The 22,521-nt window shown below is 37.3% G+C and overlaps 1 protein-coding gene across 4 annotated transcripts in view; it reads right to left on the bottom strand.

Annotated features, from left to right (window-relative positions):
* Positions 1-22,521, bottom strand: part of TRPC6 (transient receptor potential cation channel subfamily C member 6) — a 114,046-nt gene that overhangs the window by 31,969 nt on the left and 59,556 nt on the right. For all 4 annotated transcript variants that reach the window (XM_061202651.1, XM_061202654.1, XM_061202652.1 and 1 more), the window contains exon 2: positions 15,942-16,716. In XM_061202651.1, coding sequence (XP_061058634.1) covers positions 15,942-16,716 — 775 coding nt within the window. The remainder of the gene's footprint in view (positions 1-15,941; positions 16,717-22,521) is intronic.

Here is a 22,521-nt window from a genome sequence, read left to right as displayed (position 1 = left end):
AACTCATTTTGAACTTACATACACCATGCATTCATATCTTCATTCAGGTCTTTCTGATATTTCCTTCCTCTTTATTCTCTTACATTGAAATAAGGCCATTTATAACCCAATGTTAATAAAGAAAACCTATTAGCTAGAACTTGTTGCATTCCAAGTGGATCATATTATCATTTAATCTTCACAGTTGCCTTGATCACTTAGGTTAAATAATATGTCCAATATCATGCAGCCACTAAGTATCAAAATGAGGCTTTAAATGTAACCCTGTTTTGCTCTCAACCCTTTGCCTGTAAGAATTACGCCACTTTGTCTTTTTGTAGAATGCTTCTCTGTTTTGATCTATGAAGAACTAGGAGGCAAGCCAGGGAAATACTAGTCCCATTTTGCACATCAAAAAACTAAGGTCCCTTGAGGTCACTGCCTCCATGGCAGAGTTTACTCTTAAAGCCAGCTTTGCAGGTTCAGAATTAGTTGTCTCCTCCATCTTGAAGCCACCATTGTGTTGTAGGATAAAAAGATTCCTTGCAGGGGGAGTTAAGATAGCAGAGGAGTAGGAGGACGTGGAGTTCATCTCTCCCCACGATGCATCAGGAATACATCTACAGATGCAACAACTCTCACAGAATACCAGCTGAACACCAGCAGAAGACCTTCAACACCAGAAAGGATTATAAAGATCCCTGAATAACTGGGTAGGATGAAAAAAAGGAGGGAGAAGGAGGAGGAGAGGAAGCGGGATGGGACCTGCACCTCGGGGCAGGGGAGCTGAAGCAGAGGAGAGATTCCCGAATTCAGGGAAACCCCCCCCCCCGACAGGGAAATCGATTGGGACAAAAGGGAAAAGCATTTGAGGCTGTCAGAAGAGGGTGAAGCAGCCGATCTATGGCAGACGGGACAGAGTGAGAAATATACAGGTGGTCTGTACCACAGCCCCAGACTGGGACATGTATTCACAGGTGTGCAAGGAGGCTGGGAGCTGGACTGTGGGGATTGGAGAACAGACCCGGAGCGAGAAATGCTGTTGGCTGTGGGGAGACAGACCGAGGGGACGGGAGGGAGGAAATCCGCAGCAGGGAATGCCTATGGAGGAAGACTGGACTGCCACGGAAGCAGGGCGCTATTGCCAAGTCACATGCAGGGGGAGGAGCCACTATTGTAACCTCTCTCTCCCCACACACCAGCACCAATAAAAGAAGCCCTCTCAGGGCTGGCCCTCACACGCCTTACGCTAAGCACCAAAAAAGGCCCTCACTTGGGCCATGTCTCTTGTGCCTGTGGCCGCCAGCTTCCCTGCACATTTCGTGCCACCAGGGGTCCTGTGATCCAAGCAGCCATACCACCTCTGTGCCCGGTCCTCGCAGGGGCAAACCCAAGAGCTCCAAGGCAGCCTCAGGACCAGACTCCTGTGGGTGGACCACACACAGAGGTGGGGATAAAACCAAAGCTGAACCTCAGGAACAGGGCAACTAAGGAAGAAGATCAAAAATCTTTCCATCAGCTGTTCAAGCTGCAGATTAAATCCCCGTGATCAGCTAGGTAGACCCTGTGTCTATGGAATATCTGAGTAGATGATGAGTGTTCCCACAAATGAAAACAGTCTAGCTCTGGCAGTTGTGGACTTTGGGGGCCAGCACATGCAGGAATTGTGCCCGATCAGAGTCTGAGTGGTTCCCACAGGGCCCACAGCAGGTCCAGAGACCAGCCCAGAGGCAAAGGAGGGCCTCTTGGGGAGGCAGAGGTGGGCTGTGTCTCACGGCATGTGCAAGGACACTTACAGTGGAGACCCCAGGGAAACATAATTATTACTATGAATTTTATCATGTTTTCATTCATTCTGTTGTTGGTTCTGGCTTTTTTCTTTGTTTCTTTTTCTTTCTTTTTTTGTTTGTTGTTGTTACTGTTTTAGTTTTTTTTTTTTTTTATTTAGTCTTTTGGGATCTTCATGTTTTATAACTTTTTTTAATATATATTTCTATTTTTACTTTGCTTTTCTGTTGTTCTGTGTTCTTTTCCCTTACTTTTTTTCTTCTTCTTTTTCCTTAATATATTATTTATTTTAAAAATATTTCCATTTCTACTTTGCTTTTCTGTTGTCCTGTGTTTTTTCCCTTTTTATTTTATTTTATTTTATTATTATTTTTTAAATCCATTTTATCGGTTCTGTTTCCTTACTTTATTCTTCAGTTGGCATATTGCTTTGGTTTTGTGTTTTTGTTAGTTTTGATCCTAATTGTTTGATTTCGCCTTTGAGTTCCTCTATTTGTCTGGTTGTTCTTTGCTTTTTGTTTTATTTGGTTCTATTTTTATTTCTTTTGTACGTGTGTGTTTCCTTGCTTCTGTTTTTGTTTGATTTTACTTTTTACCATTTGTCTGGGGTTTTGTTAGTCTTTTTTTTTTTTTTTTAATCCCCTTTATTGTGGGAACGAGTGACTTGCGGGGTCTTGGTTCCTCGACTGGAAGTCAGGTCTGAGGCTTTGGGGTGGGAGCACTGAGTCCAGGAAGCTGGACCACTAGAGAATTCCTGGCCCCAGGGAAGATTAATCGCCAAGAGCTCTCACGGAGGCCTCTATCTGAATCCAAGACCCTGTTCCACCCAAATGCCAGCAGTTCCCAGTGCTGTACGCTTCACACAAAACAACAAACAAGACAGGAACACAAACCCACCCATCAGCACACAGACTACCTAAAGTCATATTAAGCTCACAGACACCCCAAAACACACCACCTGACATAGCCCTGCTCAGCAGAGGGAAAAGACTCAGCTCCACTCACCAGAACACAGGTACCAGTCCCTCCCATCAGGAAGCCTACACAAGCCACTGGACCAACCTCTCCACTGCGGGCAGAGAACAGCAGGAAGAGGAACTATGAACCTGCAGCTTAGGGAAAGGAGACCTCAAATACTGTAAATCAGACAAAATGAGAAGACAGAGAAATATCTTGCAGGCAAAGGAGCAAGATAAAACCCCATAAGATCAAATAAATGAAGAAGAAATAGGCAAACTACCTGAAAAAGAACTCAGAGTAATGCTAGTAAAGATGATCTTGGAAATAGAATAGAGAAAATACAAGAAATGTTTAACAAGGACCTAGAAGAACTAAAGAGCAAACAAACAGTAATGAACAACACAATAGCTAAAAATAAAAATACTCTAGAAGGAATCAATAGCATAACTGAGGCAGGAGAATGGATAAATGAGCTGGAAGATAGAATGGTGGAAACAACTGCCACAGAGCAGAATAAAGAAAAAGGAATGAAAAGAATGGAGGACAGTCACAGAGACCTCTGGGACAACATTAAGTGCACCAACATTCGAATTATAGGCATCCCAGAAGAAGAAAAAAAGAAAGGGTCTGAGAAAATATTTGAAGAGATTTTAGTTGAAAACTTACCTAACATGGGAAAGGAAATAGTCAATCAAGTTCAGAAAGTGCAGAGAGTCCCATACAGGATAAACCCAAGGAGAAACATGCCAAGACTCATATTAATCAAACTAACAAAAATTAAACACAAAGAAAAAATATTAAAAGCAGCAAGGGAAAAGCAAGAAATAACATACAAGGGAATCCACATAAGGTTAACAGCTGATCTTTCAGCAGAAACTCTGCAAGCCAGAAGGGAGTGGCAAGATATATTTAAAGTGATGATAGGGAAAAAACTACAACAAAGATTGCACTACCCAGCAAGGATCTCATTCAGATTTGACAGAGAAATCAAAAGCTTCACAGACAAGCAAAAGTTAAGAGAATTCAGCATCACCAAACCAGCTTTACAACAAATGCTAAAGGAACTTCTCTAGGAAGGAAACAAAAGACAAGAAAAAGACCTATAAAAACAAACCCAAAACAATTAAAAAAATGGTAATAGAAACATACATACCAAATATTACCTTAAATGTAAATGGATTAAATGCTCCAACCAAAAGACACAGACTGGCTGAATGGATACAAAAACAAGACCTGCATATATGCAGTCTACAAGAGACCCACTTCAGATCTAGGGACACATACAGACTGAAAGTGAGGGGATGGAAAAAGATATTCCATGCAAATGGAAATCAAAAGAAAGTTGGAGTAGCAAGATTCATATCAGAAAAACTGACTTTAAAATAAAGACTATTACAAGAGACAAGGAAGGACACTACATAATGATCAAGGGATCAATCCAAGAAGAAGATATAACAATTGTAAATATTTATGCATCCAACATAGAAGCACCTCAATACATAAGGGAAATGCTAACAACCATAAAAGGGGAAATCAACAGTAACACAATAATAGTAGGGGACTTTAACACCTCACTTACACCAACAGACAGATCAAGTCAAATGAAAATAAATAAGGAAACACAAGCTTTAAATGACACATTAAACCCACAGCCAACATCTTTCTCAATGGTGAAAAACTGAAACCATTTCTACTAAGATCAGGAACAAGACAAGGGTGCCCACTCTCACCACTATTATTCAACATAGTTTTGGAAGTTTTAGCCACAGCAATCAGAGAAGAAAAAGAAATAAAAGGAATCCAAATCAGAAAAGAAGTAAAACTGTCACTGTTTGCAGATGACATGATACTATACATAGAGAATTCTGAAGATGCTACCAGAAAACTACTAGAGCTAATCAATGAATTTGATAAAGTAGCAGGATACAAAATTAATGCACAGAAATCTCTTTCATGCCTATACACTAACAACAAAAAAATCAGAAAGAGAAATTAAGGAAACACTCCCATTTACCATTGCAACAAAAAAAATTAGAATACCTAGGAATAAACCTACCTAAGGAGGCAAAAGACCTGTATGCAGAAAACTATAAGACACTGATGAAAGAAATCAAAGATGATACAAACAGATGGAGAGATATACCATGTTCTTGGATTGGAAGAATCAACATTGTGAAAATGACTATACTACCCAAAGCAATCTACAAATTCACTACAATCCCTATCAAACTACCAATGGCATTTTCCACAGAACTACAACAAGAAATTTTACAATTTGTATGGAAACAGAAAAGACCCTGAAGAGCCAAAGCAATCTTGAGAAAGAAAAACGGAGCTGGAGGAATCAGGCTCCCTGACTTCAGACTATACTACAAAGCTACAGTAATCAAGACAGTATGGTACTGTCACAAAAACAGAAATATAGATCAATGGAACAGGATAGAAAGCCCAGAGATAAACCCACACACCTATGGTCACCTTATCTTTGACAAAGGAGGCAAGAATAAACAATGGAGAAAAGACAGCCTCTTCAATAAGTGGTGCTGGGAAAACTGGACAGCTACATGTAAAAGAATGAAATTAGAACACTTCCTAACACCATATACAAAAATAAACTCAAAATGGATTAAAGACCTAAATGTAAGGCCAGACACTATCAAACTCTTAGAGGAAAACATAGGCAGAACACTCTATGACATAAATCACAGCAAGATCCTGTTTGATGCACCTCTTAGAGTAATGGAAATAAAACCAAAAATAAACAAATGGGACCTAATGAAATTTAAAAGCTTTTGCACAGCATAGGAAACCATAAACAAGATGAAAAGACAACCCTCAGAATGGGAGAAAATACTTGCAAATGAAGCAACTGACAAAAGATTAATCTTCAAAATATACAAGCAGCTCATGCAGTTCAATATCAAAAAAACACACAAACCAATCCAAAAATGGGCAGAAGACCTAAATAGACATTTCTCCAAAGAAGACATACAGATGGTCAACAAACACATGAAAAGATGCTCAACATCACTAATCATTAGAGAAATGCAAATCAAAAGTACAATGAGGTATCACCTCACACCAGTCAGAATGGCCATCATCAAAAAATCTAGAAACAATAAATGCTGGAGAGGGTGTGGAGAAAAGGGAACCCTCTTGCACTGTTGGTGGGAATGTAAATTGATACAGCCACTATGGGAACAGTATGGAGGTTCCTTAAGAAACTAAAAATAGAACTACCATACGACCCAGCAATCCCACTACTGGGCATATACCCTGAGAAAACCATAATTCAAAAAGTGTCATGTACCACAATGTTCAATGCAGCACTATTTACAATAGCCAGGACATGGAAGCAACCTAAGTGTCCATTGACAGATGAATGGATAAAGAAGATGTGGCACATATATACAATGGAATATTACTCAGCCATAAAAAGAAACGAAATTGAGTTATTTGTAATGAGGTGGATGGACCTAGAGTCTGTCATACAGAGTGAAGTAAGTCAGAAAAAGAAAAACAAATACCGTATGTTAATGCATATATATGGAATATAAAAAAATGGTACTGATGAAACTAGTGGCAGGGCAGGAATAAAGACACAGACATAGAGAACAGACTTGAGAACACGGTCAGGGGGAAGGGGAAGCTGGGATGAAGTGAGAGAGTAGTATTGACATATATACACTACCAAATGTAAAATGGATGGTTAGGGGGAAGCTGTTCCTTAGCACAGGGAGATGAGCTCGGTGTTTTGTGACGACCTAGAGTGATGGGATAGGGAGGGTGGTAGGGAGGCTCCAGCAGGAGAGGATATGGGGATATATGTATACATATAGCTGATTTACTTTGTTGTACAGCAGAAACTAACACAACATTGTAAAGCAATTATACTCCAATAAAGATGTTAAAAAAAAAAAAAGATTCCTTGCAGGGATCAAGAGAGAAAGATGTTAGAGAAATATGAGAGGCTCTGGATGTGAATCAATAGGTAATATTTGCGGGGCGGCTAAATGGAAAACAGCTTCAACTTGGGTGTTTGCAAAGCACCTTCTTGGGCTCCTCCCCGTAAATCATGCCAAGTTTCACTTTGCTAACTGTAGGTTCAGATTCTATAAAAGAAAATTAATAAAACAAATTCTGTCTTAACTGAGAATGGCTCAAACTACTTCTAAACAGGTATCTGGTCAGATAGTATAAATTAGGTCACAAGGAAACGGCTCTACCCCTGTCATGAAATAGTCAATTAAGGTCATGGGGAAGAACTTTGAGGTGTGGAAGTATCAATACATATGTTGTCCATGCCCACTATTCCATATTACAGTGGTTAGGAGCTTGGGCTTTTAAGTTTAGATATACCTGTAATCAAATCCCAGCTCTTCTATTTTTTAGCCATGTCATCTTAGGTAGCTTCAAATCACTCTATGAGGTAGGTGCTATTATTATTTTCATTTTACAGATGAGAAAACTAAGGCTTAGTGAGAGTAACTGTTAAAGAAATCACACACTGCAAAGCACATAGCAAGCATTTGATAAAACATAATTATTTTATTTATACCATCAAAGGCAAGATCTGAAAACAGGCCATTTCTTGACATTTGTAAGTACCTATGGAGTTATGACAAAATTTAATGCATCTAGCCTTTCTTGTTTGTAGCACTCAATTCTAGATGTATCCTTAGTCCTTTTGGAGATAAAAATGTAAGACTCAAAACCAATACTCTCTAGAATTCCAAAAAAGCTCAGGTGAAATTAGATATTTCAAAGGAGGGTATGACCCTTCAAGTGTAGAGTAACATTTTTTAGTAGAAACCACGTGGACTGACAAAGTAAAGTACAGGAGCTCTGTGCTGTTTCATACCTTGACTTAAAAAATTGTTTCCAATCCACTGTTAATTTTCAAGACATAATCCAAGCAAAAACAAAACAAAATAAAACCAAAAATTAAAAAATAAAATAAAGAATAAGACTGCTTTTAGAAATGCATGCTTTTTTTCACCTTGGGAATCCATTTACAAATATTTTCATATTTTAAGTTTTCTCAAATTGAAATGTAAACTGACTTAAAATGAGATGTTGGCAGTTCATTAGCCAGACACAGCACTGTGATTTTGGTTTTTTGAAAAAGTGAAGCTGGCGGTTGATTTAATTCTGCCTTTGGCTCACACACTCACACCATACATTAATAAATTAGAAGTGGGTGCTTGCCTATTAACCTTTGAGTTATAAAGAGATGATGATTGTGGGTTAATAGAACAGAGCTTAGAGATTAATAGACATAAAATACCCTGTTAAAAGTATCCTGTCAAAGGGTCATCTTAGTTGGATTTTACATAGTAGAAGATATGTTATGGTGTGTAATTTTAATGTCTGGATCTATACATAAAATAACATTTGCTTTATAGAAATTAAGAGGGTGGGGGAAATGCATGCCTTAATTCTCACTAATCAACCCTGTGGGCTTTGGAGAAGGGCAGACCTGGATTTGAAACTAGGTGCAAACAGGTACTAGCTGCATGACTTTGGGCAAATTACTTAATCCCTTAAAGTCTCAAAATTCTCATGTGTAAAACAGGGGTAATGTAAGTACCTACTTCCTAGGGTTACTGTGAAGATTATATGAGATAACAAATGCCACTTCCAGGCCCAGGGTTGGGATGAATCAATGGCAATTATTATTGTTGTTGTTTTCATCATTTCATAAACAATATCCAAGTAGTCTCAGTACCTTGGCACAAAATTGTGCTAAAAAATAATAAAGCCATGATGGGATTCCTGGGGATAAAAGATATTTCCACATACTGAGGTATGGGTAAGTCATTCTAGCTTATACATGAGTTAACTTGAATTTTATGCTAACTAAAATAGCCTGTTTGTGGCCTGTCAAACATACATTGTGCACCTGCTTTAATTATTAAGAAAAGGGCACATTGACCAGAAGTAAAGAATGTCCATTTTAAAAGTAAAGATTAAATGCCTCTCTTCCTGGGAGGCCAATGCTTGTTCTCCTTCGATGATAAGACTCCCTTCCCAGGTGCCAAGGCCATACTGACTTGCTGTGTACATGCTAATCTTTTTTTTTTTTTCAAACCTTGAAGGAACATATCCGATTTGTTTAATGTTCTTGGTTCTGACAAGATATAAAACTGTGCTGAAAACCATGCTTTTTCAGATCAGTTCCTCAGAGTTATCTGAGAGGCTGTCTTCCAGGCTATAGTCCTCAAATAAAACTCTTTTCTATTCCTATTGTAGATTGTTTATGGATTATTTTCATCAACATTGGGTATCACGTGAATGTACTGAAAATAAAATGATTATTCATTCATTCATTCTTTCAACAAATATTCTACTAATGTTCAGCAAGCAATCAGCAACTAGTGCTGTGATAGATACTGCAGTCTTACTAAGATGGGAGTTTGGTAAAATGAGATTATGTTCCTAAAGAGTAAAGAAAGTACAGAGTATCATTATCTATCTAGTGATCGAGTTAATCAGCCATGCTTCCTGGGACCATAAGTAACTCTAAGGCTCTACAGAATAATTGTCACTCAATGGCACATTGATCATTGAGCCCTGTCACAGCTGATGTGAAGATGATTAACAAGCATTTTTACAGTACCTAATATGTGGGGTTGTGAGGGACATAAAAGGTAATCAGACACTACTCTAAAGAAAAGGTAAAAAGAGATGAGATACATTTTCAAACAAGAATTGAAGACAGACATTTTCCTAGTTTTGTCAGATGCTACTGACTTTTATGTTGATTGTTGCCACAGCAGTGGATACTTATTTAACTTAATAGAGTGTTTGATAACCAGGTTTTATCCTTTCCTTCGCATAGAAATTCTCAGGTCCCATTGAAGCTAGGAAGATTGAAGGGCAGCAATGAAGGTAAACAGGTGCTTCAGGGGCTGAGGTCTCTCAGGGTAAAAACTGTTGCACGTAACTTCCATCCCTAACTGTTGACTTGCCTTAGATCTAAAATTTTGCCAGAATGGATTTCTTCTGCCCATCTATTTAAACTGATCGGAAATTCAAAGGCATGAACAAACAGACTCATACACTTTACTGCATTTGTTCATGTATCTGTCTCTCTTGAATAGACTCAAATATACTTCAGAACAAAGACTGTATCTTACTCACCTTTGAGTTTCCAGCACAGTGGGTGGCACACAGAAGGTAACCAAAACTTTTGTTGTGTCATATAAAGAAAGGAGCATGACTGGGTATAAAACATACCTGTGTTTGAATTTTTGCTCTGCTACTTAACAGCTATGATCTTGAAAGGCTACTTTATTTTCTGGCCTTTTGATAATTTCTCCTAATTATGGAGAACTTAAATGCTGCTATATCATAAAGTTAGAGTGCAAATCACTTAGAATAATTCATGAAGCTCAACAATGGTCCATTTCCTCCTTCCCCTTTGGTCTGGATCCCTGCCCTGTGCTTCTGTAGGCTATTTAGCATGCAAGCGACACCCTTGTCACCCCGCTAAGGTCTGATAATAGTCACACTGCCTTTCTGCTAACAAAAACTGCTTTTCAACTCAGTCAGTTTCTTAGAGGGTATTTCTTTTGCAAACAATGCCAGGAATTTTTGAACATTTTGAATGCCAGAACATAGCAACAGTTTAAAAACAGACACAGCAGAGTGTCTTCCCTTTCCTCAAAGTCAGTGGCAGAGGCATCTGGAGGGCCATGTGCCTGTTTAGATACACACTCCCCAGGAAGACATGAAGGATCTGGAAAAGCTTCAGAAAAGCTGCTTATCTAGAATGACAGGGAAGAGGGCAAACTCTGATGCATAGAGGGGGTAATTTTAGCGTAATTAAAGGAAACCTTGTTTATTACCACAAACAACCTAAAATATAAATATATTAAAAAAAGGGTTTAGAGACATAAGTCATAGGTACATATTGATATACTAAAAGGAAGTTCTAAATTTGGGAGAATGCATTTGCTGAAAAACCATCCCTGGTACTGATCTCCTTGTCTTTATGATAATTCTTAGTCTTGAGTCAAGGAGAAAAACCAGGAGTTATGCTCTCCTTCACCAGGATCAAAAACAGTCAAAATTCTGTGTGTGTTTTTTTTATCGATTTGGTGTTTGTTGCCAAAATTAGGCTTAGCCCAAGTTTAAGTTTAAGGTGGCTGAGGTCTCTTGCTACCAAAGCAAAAAATTACTTATAAAAATTCAGTATAAAAATTAAACTTGAATGGGTGAAAACTTTTAAATCTGGTTTCTCCCCCATTCACTTTGAAGACCTGCAATCCCTCAGGCCTATTGGTTTTCTTCTTATTCCTGTGGTTCCATCTAATTGTTAGATTTCTCTGCTGTGTTCTGGTTGTCACCCCCGCATGGAGCCAGCTCGAGACCTGATGATACGGGTAATGAGCGCAATTTGTTCCGTTTAGAAGATTCAAGGTGTAAGACTACAATTGCCTGAGGAATTCAGTAGCAACTACTCTGGCCTCTTTTGTTAAAGGACTATGGGTTAATTATGGAAAAAGAGAATTTAGGAGGTGCTTAGAGAAGCTATATATTGGAGTTTACAAAATCTTTGTGAAAGTTCTCATTCTCTAACTCTCATAAAATAGATTAGTTGCCTTTGAACAGAGATATGTGAAGGCTTTCCAAGGAACCAGAGAACACTGATAGTTTTAAGGGAATCAATTTCCAGATCTTCAACTTTCCTAAAACTGATTTCCTTGAAAATAGATCTTTCACCCCTTTACAAAATAATTCCCCACCCTCACTCACCCATGTAACAAACAATGGAGAATTCCCCTTTAATAATTAACCCAGGTACCACAGACCTGAGGGGCTTCCTGTATTTTCCTGCCCTAATACACATTCCTGTTGAAGATGAAGATTAATGATAGAAATACAACATGCTGGTTCATGTTGGGATGTTCTAAATTTAGATGTATGGTGCAGTGTAGTGATAGGAACAATGATAATTTTTGTTTAATGTACTTTGCCTCTTCATTCTTCAACAACTGTCAAAGAACGCATCCTTCTTGAATGAGAGGACGGCAAAGAAGGCATCAGTAGGGAATACTGAATACAAAAATCACTTCTTCATGTATTTAAATGTAAGTGATTCTTTTAAACTATTAATACTCATCTTTTGGATGTATTATTAGCTTAAAGGAAAGACATCTCAAATGGGCAAGGCAGAAAACGTTAGGAGGATGATTCCTTTTAATGTGATTTGGAATGGTTTCCAGGGCTCAAAATTTTCATAGGATATTGGCTAAAACACATGGATAAAACTTTTATGTGATTTCTTTCAGATTCAGTGTGGGTAATTCAGTAAGGCAGTTATCAAATCACATCAAGAAATAGTTATTCCAACTATAGTCAGCTCTTTTAATTTTATTACATAAAATAATTTATATTTAATTTTATTAATTTATATATCCTATTAACAAAAACTAAAATAATATGATAGCTGACAAATCAAGTTATTTTAGCAGGCTATAACATTTTCTTTCACTAAATACATAACAAAAGTGTGGACATGATTAATCCCATTAAGAATTCATTTCCAATAAGAACTGTGTCATATATTTAAAGTTTACTTTTCAAAATTTGTACATATTTCTTATTTTGAAAAATTATGTTCAACTTATGTAGTTTTGATCAAATATACTGCTAATATGTGTTATATAATATATATCATATATATAATATATATGTAATTGGGTGATCTATAAAATACTTTACACAATAAAAAGCTATTACATCAGGAATCATATTTGTGGAGTAAATTGGACTGGAAATACAAGCTCAAGGAGAAAAGGAAAGATGTAGCTATTCTGAATGTTAAAAAGGAGGTTGTTTACTTATTTTTAAAATAGGTGATAGTACACATAAAATCACAGCACTTAAAGGCCCCTAGATACATCTGAAGGAGCACTTTAAGAGTTCTATTTTTAAATGTCAATATTTATACTATGCAGAAATTTTATCTTTTAAAAATATTTAAACTTAAAAATAAAAATATTTAGATGCCAATTTTAAAATGTGCACATGAGCACAGAATTTTTCAAATGTCTTTCAGGTGAAAAAGCAGCAAAAGAATTTAAAGACCATGAGCAGAAAGGATTGCCTGCGGCCAATACAATCTCTCAGGTCCCTGTGAGGCATCCCAGGCCTCAGGTGGTCCAGACTCTGCAATCTTTGCTCCCTGAGACTCTAAGGGACTTGACTACTAAAAATACAAATAGAAGGATATGTGCTGGCGTCTTTGCAGTATCAGTGTTTATTTCTTCGTGGCAAAATAGAAATGATTTTTAAACTTTTCTTCATTTTTATATTATTATTTTCTAACATGACCATATATAGTTGACCTCTGAACAAAGCAGTGGTTAGGAGCACCCATCCTCTGCACAGTTGAAAACCTGCATGTAACTCTTCAGTGGACCCTCGGTATCCACAGTTCCACATTCATGGATTCAACCAACCTGGGATTGTGTAGTACTGTAGTCTATATTTAGTGAAAATAATCCACATATAAGTGAACCCGCATGCTTCAAATCCATTTTGTTCAAGGATCAACTGTATTCTTTTAAAGTAAGAAAAGAGAAGTTATTTTTGAAGAGTAGAGCAGCAGACTTAGCAAGAAATCTCACCAGAGACACCAATCTCTTTAGCCCTGTCAGGTCCCATCCTGTTGTAAACTGATGCTGGGCTGCTGGGAACAGGTTTAGCATCACAACACCATGGATGGTGGTGGATAGAGGATGTGCTTTCCCTGAGTTTACACACAAAGGCAATGGCAGTTCATCCTCATATGAGGTTGTTCTTGCCTCTGTGGACCAAACTAGTCTGGAGAATGAAATATTTGTTTTAGAGTGTTCTGTCCGGTGAGAAAGAAAACCTTGTGCTTTTTTATTTTGTATTTGCCAAAGACTTTTTAAAAAAAGCCAAGAACTGGCCTTTCTCCTTGTGTAATACAAGAACTTTTGGAGTCAAATTTCTAATTAGAAAAAAGGCTGATGGTCGAGTCCTAGGATATACTTTTAAAAACATTTTTCTGAACTGCTACCCTCTTAACAGTAAACTAATGTAATATTTGAGAAGGATTTTTAAAAGATATTAGGGATAAAATGTTATTAAAGAGATTTGTGTTTTCAGAGAGATTTGTTTTTTCTTTGCCTTCAAACCTTCACAGAGGCAGGGCGTTAAGCAGAGAGTAAGCCTGAGTAGAGGCTCTAGGTAGCTGCCAAAGAGAGTGGAACTACACAGAGAAAGTATGAATGGAGGGAAAGTGCCTGATCCATATACCTCGCACCTCCTGAGCAGAAAAAATGCGTGGTGAACAAATAAAGGAATGTCCGGATCTTTAAATCCTCTTAATCCTAAAGGGGCTCTTACATTATGCAATGCATTTAGGGACAGTGAAAAATTCACATTCTGGTTAGATGTGATTCTTCTCACCTTTGGCCCGCCTGCCCGCCCCCTCACTCCACAAGGTCATGCCTTATATTATAGTTCCTACACACAGGTCTTTCCTCTCCTATTAGATTACAAACTAATTGAGGGCAGGATTACTGACTGAATTGTCTTTGTGTTTGTGCTACATCTCCATCCTCCCTTCTCAACTCTCCCCAGTACAATATTTGGTACAAACATGGGCTCAAAAGATGTAAGCAAGTGAATGAATGAATTAAGAATGTAATATTCTTCTGTGGTCTAGAGAAGTGTGTAAACAAAGATACAATTACAGAAACAGAAATGTTGAAACCTAAGTAGTGAAATTTCAAAAAAAATAAATACAAATTTTAAAATACTATTAATCAGATGTTGAAGAAACTTCTCTAATTGAAGATAGCATAGCTCTCTGACTCACTGAGTCCTGGGAGTAAAGTGAGAAGTAGGAAAGACTGAGACAGGATTGTAAGAGATCATTTGCTTGTCCTGTACCCTCAGCTGCCAGGTAGCTAAAGGAAAAGCAGCATCCTCCATCCTGGGGGCCATTGAAAGGTTCCAGTCACCATTTACCTCCCCCTCCCTGCCTGGATGGATAGGACCCAAGGATAGATGGACACATGACATACCATGCTGAGTTTAACAGTGTTCCTTCAATGACAGAGGCACCGAGAAACTGCACAGGAGAGACCCCCAAAGTGTGGAACGTAGAGACATGCTTTCTCATAGCATAGAGAACAGAGAAAATAAAACCAATATTTATCTTTGTGTAATACTGTATTTGATGAATCAGACCTGATTCCAAGCAGTGTATAGCTGACTAATGGAGAAAAGCTCACCCTAAATAACAGTAATGTACAGCAGAACATGATGAACACTGTAAGACAGGTCAGATAACCTATGGAAGGAATTTAAAGGTGTGTGTGTATAGGTGTGTGACCTTAGACTAGGAATCTGAACTTTCACCCTCTCCAGATGTAGCACAAACCATGGGGAAAACGGCAGCATCTGACACGGTATCTCTCCACTTACCTTTTATTCAGAGACTGCAGCAAAGTTCCCTCAAAGCGACTACTTCTTCCATATCTACAAGCTTTTGTTTTGGATGTTACCTTGGCCTAAAATATCTTCTCCCTCATTCTCTGCCTTCCAAAATGCTACTCATTCTGCCATATACAGCTGAAATACCATTTTACATGTAACTTCCCCGACACCTAATCTGAATTAAATACTGCTTTCTCTGAACTGCTACAGCACACAGCTTATAGCCCTATCTAGTAGTTTCATTTCTCTTTATACCATATTTATGTATGCATGCATCTGTCTCTCAAGTCAAACTATGACTTCCTTTATCATATTCAGCTTTCTGACCTCAACAGCAGCTATCACCATGCTCTGAATATAGAAACAGTGTTTTACAGGAGACAGAATCTGGGTATTAGAGATCAGCATCCATGGATTCTGATCCCAGCTCTGTCATTTTACCAGTTGTGGATCTTGGGCCTTACTTAACCTTTCTATGCCTCCATTTCTGCATCTGAAAAGGAACTAAGATCTTCTCAAGGTTGTGATAAGAATTGGACATAATAAATGTAAAATGTCTAGTGTATAGTAGATCATCTCCAAATGGTAGTGATCACAACTTTTACTCTACATAATAAAGAGCTTGTTGGCAAAAAAACATATAAAATTGCCTACTGTCAACGATACCTAGCAGAGTGTGAGTACATAGTGGAACCTTGTAAATATACCTTGACTTCGACTTGTTAAAGACCTACCTTGAACTCTTTCTCAATGTTGGCCAGCACTGCCAGCTCATTGCTAAGCTCTAAAGCTGTCATGACTGGATCTTCACTAGACAATGACAGGTAAGCTGGGCTTGCCAGGCCTTTGTAGGCATTAATTCTAGATCTGGAATGGCTGAAGGAGTCATGCTTCTGTTTCTGGTTGCATTCGCTGCACTTGCAGAAATAGTCATGAGGCCGTTCAATCCGAGCACCCTTCCGCAAGAGGGTGTGCACAATTTCATATTCCTGGCAGTGGGCAGCCAGAACGATTGGAGTCACATCATGGGAGAACCGTGTTCCGTCTTCATCATAGGCATAAAAATCGTCTTGCTGGAGTTCAGACTGACTGGGGCTGGTTGCTAACCGCTTGCCTTCAGCAAAAGCTGGATGACTGAGAATGGCTTCCACAATCCGAACATAACCTTTACTAATAGCTAAAAGTAAGGCATCCCCAACACGAGACAGATTTTCTTTCTTGAGAAGAAGTTCTGTAATTTCCAGATGTTCATTGGCCACTGCCAGCTGCAGGGCATTCTGGCCCATGTAATCTACACAGTTAACATTGAGTGAGAGGCATTCTTCTAACATCTTCCTTACCACTGGGATGTTGCCATATTCAGCTGCATCTAAAAAGCGTTCCTCCTCAATAGATAGGTTTGTTGAGTGATCATTAAACATGTATGCTGGTCCTCGGTTAGCTAACCTTCTTCCCTTCTCACGGAGAACTGTCTGCCGCCGGTGGGTCAGTCTATTGTCAGTGCCCCGGCTGTAATAAAATAGAAAGATTGTGAACAAATCATATTAAGAGCATTTTAGTGTGTAAAATGACCTACCATTCATCTAATGCAATCCTCAAGTATATTAGATGTTGTCTCATCATCTCTAGACCAACTATAATACAAATGAAGATGCATTTATTTGTTAATGGATTCCAAGAACTTCTCTTTTTAGAAAGCCAAGCACTTTGCAGATTTTAACATTTTAATTTGGGGTGGAGATTCTGGCAATTCCCATAATCTCTCTGTGCCATGCACACAGAGATTAATGTGTGTTTTTCAGTCGCAGATAGTATAGATATAAGAAAGACCCAAAATGTCACCATTACGACATAGAGTGTGAAAATATAAAAAATAAGTAGGAAAATAGCAAATCCATTCAAGTCAACATATATTTATTGAGTCCCTCCTATGCCAGGCCCAGGCATTATATAAGGTCTGGAAAAAGCAATGGTGAAAAAAAAAAAAGAAACCTTTCTGTCCTTAAAAATCTTGTAGTTCAAAGGGAGAAATGGGCAATTAGCACATTACCTTGTTATCAGCTGTTTAATTGTCATGATAAACCTACAGCAGGGGCATCTAACCTACTTTCTGGGAGAAAGTGACATGCTGAAAATGGAAGGATAGCAGGAGTCAGGTGACAGTGTGTTTGGGGAGAGTGTGATGAGGTCAGGTATAGGTAGAGAGCTTTCTCCAGCAGAGGGATCAACTATGCAATTTTTATGTTCTAAAAATCACTGGTAACTTGAGAAAGTTGTGATCCAGGTGGTAAGTGGGAAGGTATGAGTCTGTGATGGAGACCGTGGTCAAAGAGGTGGTCAGCCTTCAATGTTGGCTTTCGTTCTGTGATAAGAAAAAGTGATTCCTCCTCTGATCGAAATGCTACAATGAGGATTTTTTTTCCCTAGTGATTCATAACTTTATGTCTTAAGGTGTTTTTGAGTTTGAAGGGCTGAAGCTTTGTCACTATCACTAACTGGAAACCCAAAAAGGAAAAGTTCCTGCAGAATACGGAAGAGCCAGGTTAAAGGGGAGCCTGAAAAGAAGAAGAAAGGTGTGATTGATGATTAATGTCATAGATGCTTCTTCTCTTTATAAATGTTCTAAAAACCATCCCTCTTCAAAGACTGTCACAAACTTCCCCATATAAAGATAATTTAAATAGATCCAAAGACCCCATAAGCCATCTTCCCCTCCGATGTGGCCAGGCTAAGAGAACCTAATTTTCTTTCCATACTAACCCTTATCCATCTTGATACCAAAGCTCCAGGCAATGTTGACAATGGCAGTGTGATGCCCAAAGAAGTTAGCAAAATGTCAGCAACTCAGAAATAGGTTGTGGCTCTCCAAGGAGCTTCAAGAGTATGCTGCCATATTCACAAAATTTTTTCATAGATTTTCGTTCAGCAGTGAACCCTTTAGCCAGCCACGGCCTCTTCAAAACTAACCAGGCTGATGTTTTACTGACAACTATGTAAATTTTTAAAAAATGACATTAAGGGCCATAGCCAAACATATGCTATAATACTAATAATTTTTAAGATAGATCTTTAGATAATGTATCCATAGCTTTTATTAAGTAATAAGAGAATGATTTATATATCTATTTTGCTTTCTATAGCTATTGTTTTGTTTCTAATTCCATTTTAAATTGTACCCAAGTTATGCATGTGCATGTTTACACACTCTAAAAGCTTGTTACAAAAAACAGCAGTCACTTATTCTTCACCTTCTCCATATCCTGATCCCCAAAGGAAATATATTTTAACTATTTTAGCTGATTATTTTATAATTTAAATCCTTACATCCATATAACTTCATAATATTGCTATTTCTTGCTTTTCCAGATTTGGTATTATCTACAGACTTCCCATTATGAAAGTTGAGTATTTAGCTCACTTTCACAATCTCCCACCTTACCTTCACATCCTTCTCTCTCTCTCTCTCATACACACACACACACACACACACACACGCACACATGCTTCATGGTCCCTTATCATTCCAGTATAGTTATATCATAACTTTTGGTAGGTAGCTATTTACATTATGACAATGCAGGTGCTAGCTATAGCTATGACAAGTAGTATATACTATACTGTGGTATCTTTTCTGGTGCAGCTTCCCTGTGTCCTGCAACCCAGTCTTTAAAAATCATCTTTCTGTATTCATATGCTTAATGTTCTATGTATTTATGAAATTCAACAAAACTCTTCTCCTTCAGTATAAATCTTCTTTTAATACATTAACATACTATGTGTTTTTTTTCAATTTTAGCTTCTTGAAGAATCTGCCTGTCACCTTCTGATCTGCTCATCTGGACCAGTTGCTGTCTAGACTTGGTGAATATATGTTGTCTTTGAATCTTCCTTTTAGCATCATTCCAAGGATTCTGTTTGCTTTGCTCTTGTGTTGGGTTCCTTATTGTCTGTATCTCAGATCTTCCTCTTTTTTAGTTTACTCCCTGGAGGATGGAGTACATCCTCCAGGAGCTGACTGAGAAAGCAGGCATAGGAAATAAATTTCTTGAAAGGTTGCATGTCTAAAAATGACTTTGTCTTACCTCCAAACTTAATTGGTAGCTTGGCTGGGTAGAGAATTCTAGGATGACAATAATTTTGAAAGTCTGGTTCTGTTAGATTCTAGTTTTTGTTAGTTGTTATCAAGGAGTATGATTCTAGAAATTCTCTTTCTCTCTGGTGCCCTACAATTACAAGATCTTTTTTATTGAAGGGAATCTCTTTTCCTCTATAGTTCTAGGCACTCAGTAAACCTCTTAATGTGGAAAAACATGTCTTTCTTTTCTGAAGAATATTTTTGACTTATTTCTCTGATAGTTTTGATTCTTGCTTACAGTGTTCTTTGTTTCTGGAACTCCTTTGTTTTGGATGTCGGACATTCTGGAATATCCTTTTACTTTCTTATCTTTTCTCTTCTATTTTCCAATGGTTTATCTTTTTGCATTGTACTCTGAAATATTTCTTCAACTTTATCCTCTAATATATCTTTTGAAAATTTTTTTCTGCTATTAAATTTTTAAGAACATCTTTTATTCTTCAAATGTTTCTGTTTATAAGATCTTTTGTGCTTTCAAAGACACAGTATCTTATCTAATTCTGGGGATATCAGTGATAAAAACTCTAACACAGATGAGAACACTTCAGAGAATTTATTCCTAAGTTGCTTTTCTTATGTTTGTTTTTATATTTTATATCTTTTATGTTTGTTTAATACTTTATATTAAAGTTTTTCCTCAAATAACTAGTGATCCTTAGGAGATATTCTTTTCCATTTTTAAAAAATAAATATTATTTCTAAAGTCTTTACAAAGAGAATGTAATTTTCTCCTACAAGAATCAGCCAGCATCTAATGTTGATTTTGGCAAAAGGTGACTCTTGACTTAGAGGTGAGTTTCTAGAAGAGCAGCATTATTTCTGAGTTAACAGGATGGATGAAGTGAAAGAGATAAGAAGTCACCAAGATTTGTTGCATGAGCAACCATCCATCATTTCCTTCTGAAATTCTGAACCTTCTTCTCTTTTTCAGTCACTTTTCTGACTTCTAATAACCTCGTTAGCCTTTCACTTCCTCTCTTGTCTTCTGTATAAATTACTTTCCATAGTTTCTGTTGTAGACAAGAGGAAGTTCAAAGATTAGGGGGAGGGGAGGTATCTGCTGAACATGATTAATGCTTTGAAAATGAAAACCTGTAAAATTAAAGGAGAAAAGAGTTAGGATCAGGGGATTTATAAAAGTAAGATGAAAGTACTGATAGCGCAAGAAAGGTTTTTGTGTAACTAAAAAAAAAAAAGACACAAAATTGGCACAAAATAATGCCAAGTACCAAAAGACGAAGGACCAAGCCTCTTTGTTGTTCTTTTTTTTCCATAAGATTGAGAGAAATAATTATACCAGCCTAATTTACAGGATTACTTCTAGGGTCAATTGAAATTATGAATGTGGAAAGCACTTAAATTTGGATTTCATCATTTTTACAGCCATAAGAATATGCATTTATATGAAGAAGAAGGACACTGACTTTATAATTTTTCAGCTGTTATTCAATTAGAAAGCCCACAAAAAGCCAAGGACTGTGATGGTAATTGATAGAAGTGGTTTTTGTCTTTTAATAGAAAGAAAAATTATGATTAGTAACTTTACTCATATCTCAATTTTTAACCTAGTTTCCAAAGTTTTATTTGTTCATATAACACCTCTAAATTTACATTGAGGTAGAATAAGCCTGAGTTGTGACATCTTTAATTCTAAACTTTTAAAATAATGATTTATGATTTAATGTTATTAATTTGAATAATGGCAAGCTCTATACTGGTAAGGCACTAATCCTAAGGATATATCCTATTTCCTTCTAAACTATTATGGCTTTCATACCTATAACTTCCATCCTTTTGAAGAACAGGAAAGACATTTCCAGGGAAAATGTTTTCTTCAGTTTCAAATCCTTTCCTGTCTCTATCACAAATTTTAATCATTTGCAGTTACATAACTTTCAGATATGTTTTTATTAAAAGGCCTGGATCATCATCATCTCTTTAGCACTCTGTCAATGAAAAAGCCAGATAAAGAATGTTTACAGAGGTGTTTAAGATTGTTTTAGGAAGAAAACTCTTAAATGTACAATGAAGGCAGTACTCCTTGCATGGGTAGTGAGATAAAGGGAAAGTGCTTGCACGTTGACAAAATGCATGCTTTACTGTCTCCTTATCATTCCCAACTGCAGTCTAAAGAAGCAACAAAAGGCTTCATGTATAGTATTTTGTCATAAGTGGTGCTGCTTAATCCTTGACTTTCAAACACAGAAGCAAAATGTGTAAAACAGCTTTTTAAATGACAAACATTTGAAGCCTTTCAAGAAAGATACTAGATGTTGCCAGATTATAGAATGGATTTTATAAGGCTATATTATAGAACTGTATATTAATTGCAAATGTAACCCAGAAAAATCGTCTACTAGAAAGAGGAACAATAGCCCAAAGCATTATGTCAACAAAAGACACACTTTTGTTCCACCTAAAGGGCACACTTTTGCAAAGTGGGCTCTTCTATTTAAGAAAAATATTTATTAGGATTGTTTTCTTCATCCTTTTAGCTATATTTAGCATGGCTGAATGTTCAGTAACCTACACATTCATGACTGTATTTTTGTAATTTGCTTTATCACAATACATAAATACCAGTTCTAGGAAGAGTGTATCTAGCCACTGCCCCCATGGTACTCAAATATTGATTAGGTCATGAAAACAACAGTTTTTACATACCTCATTTTCCTTATTCTTTTTGCTGGCAGAATAGTGCCTGTTGCCCCAGATAGTGAGAGATGGAATAATCCATCTCTACTGAAAGTGCCAGCAATGTGAATTAGCTTCTGAGTCAAATGGACTGTGTGCTTGAGGCCAGAGCATGTGCAGTAATTTCCTCTACATCCTGTTCAAATATGATGCACTTTTACCAGATAGAACTGCTCCTATACAAACTAAGCTCTATATTAAGTATCTAGCTTCACTTTTATTTTTTGCTTCAAAAATCCTTGAACTATTTAAATAAAGCACAATTCTACTAAAGCAGAAGTGTTGAAACATAAATGGCACGTAACTATTCCAGGCAGCATGGAAGAGCCACAGGAGTAGACTTTTAGATGTATCCTAGGAAGGTGAAAATTAAGAAAATTCTAGAATGTATATTTTATTACATGCACAATTATCCATGGGAAAAATTACATGCACAATTATCCATGGGAAAAATTAGATGTAGATATTTAGAGATTGACAACAAA

Source organism: Eubalaena glacialis, chromosome 10 (genome assembly GCF_028564815.1).
Source record: "Eubalaena glacialis isolate mEubGla1 chromosome 10, mEubGla1.1.hap2.+ XY, whole genome shotgun sequence".
NCBI classification, from domain to species: Eukaryota; Metazoa; Chordata; class Mammalia; order Artiodactyla; family Balaenidae; genus Eubalaena; species Eubalaena glacialis.
The sequence above is the reverse complement of the archived record's forward strand: the minus strand, read 5'-3'. Positions and strand labels throughout refer to the sequence as shown.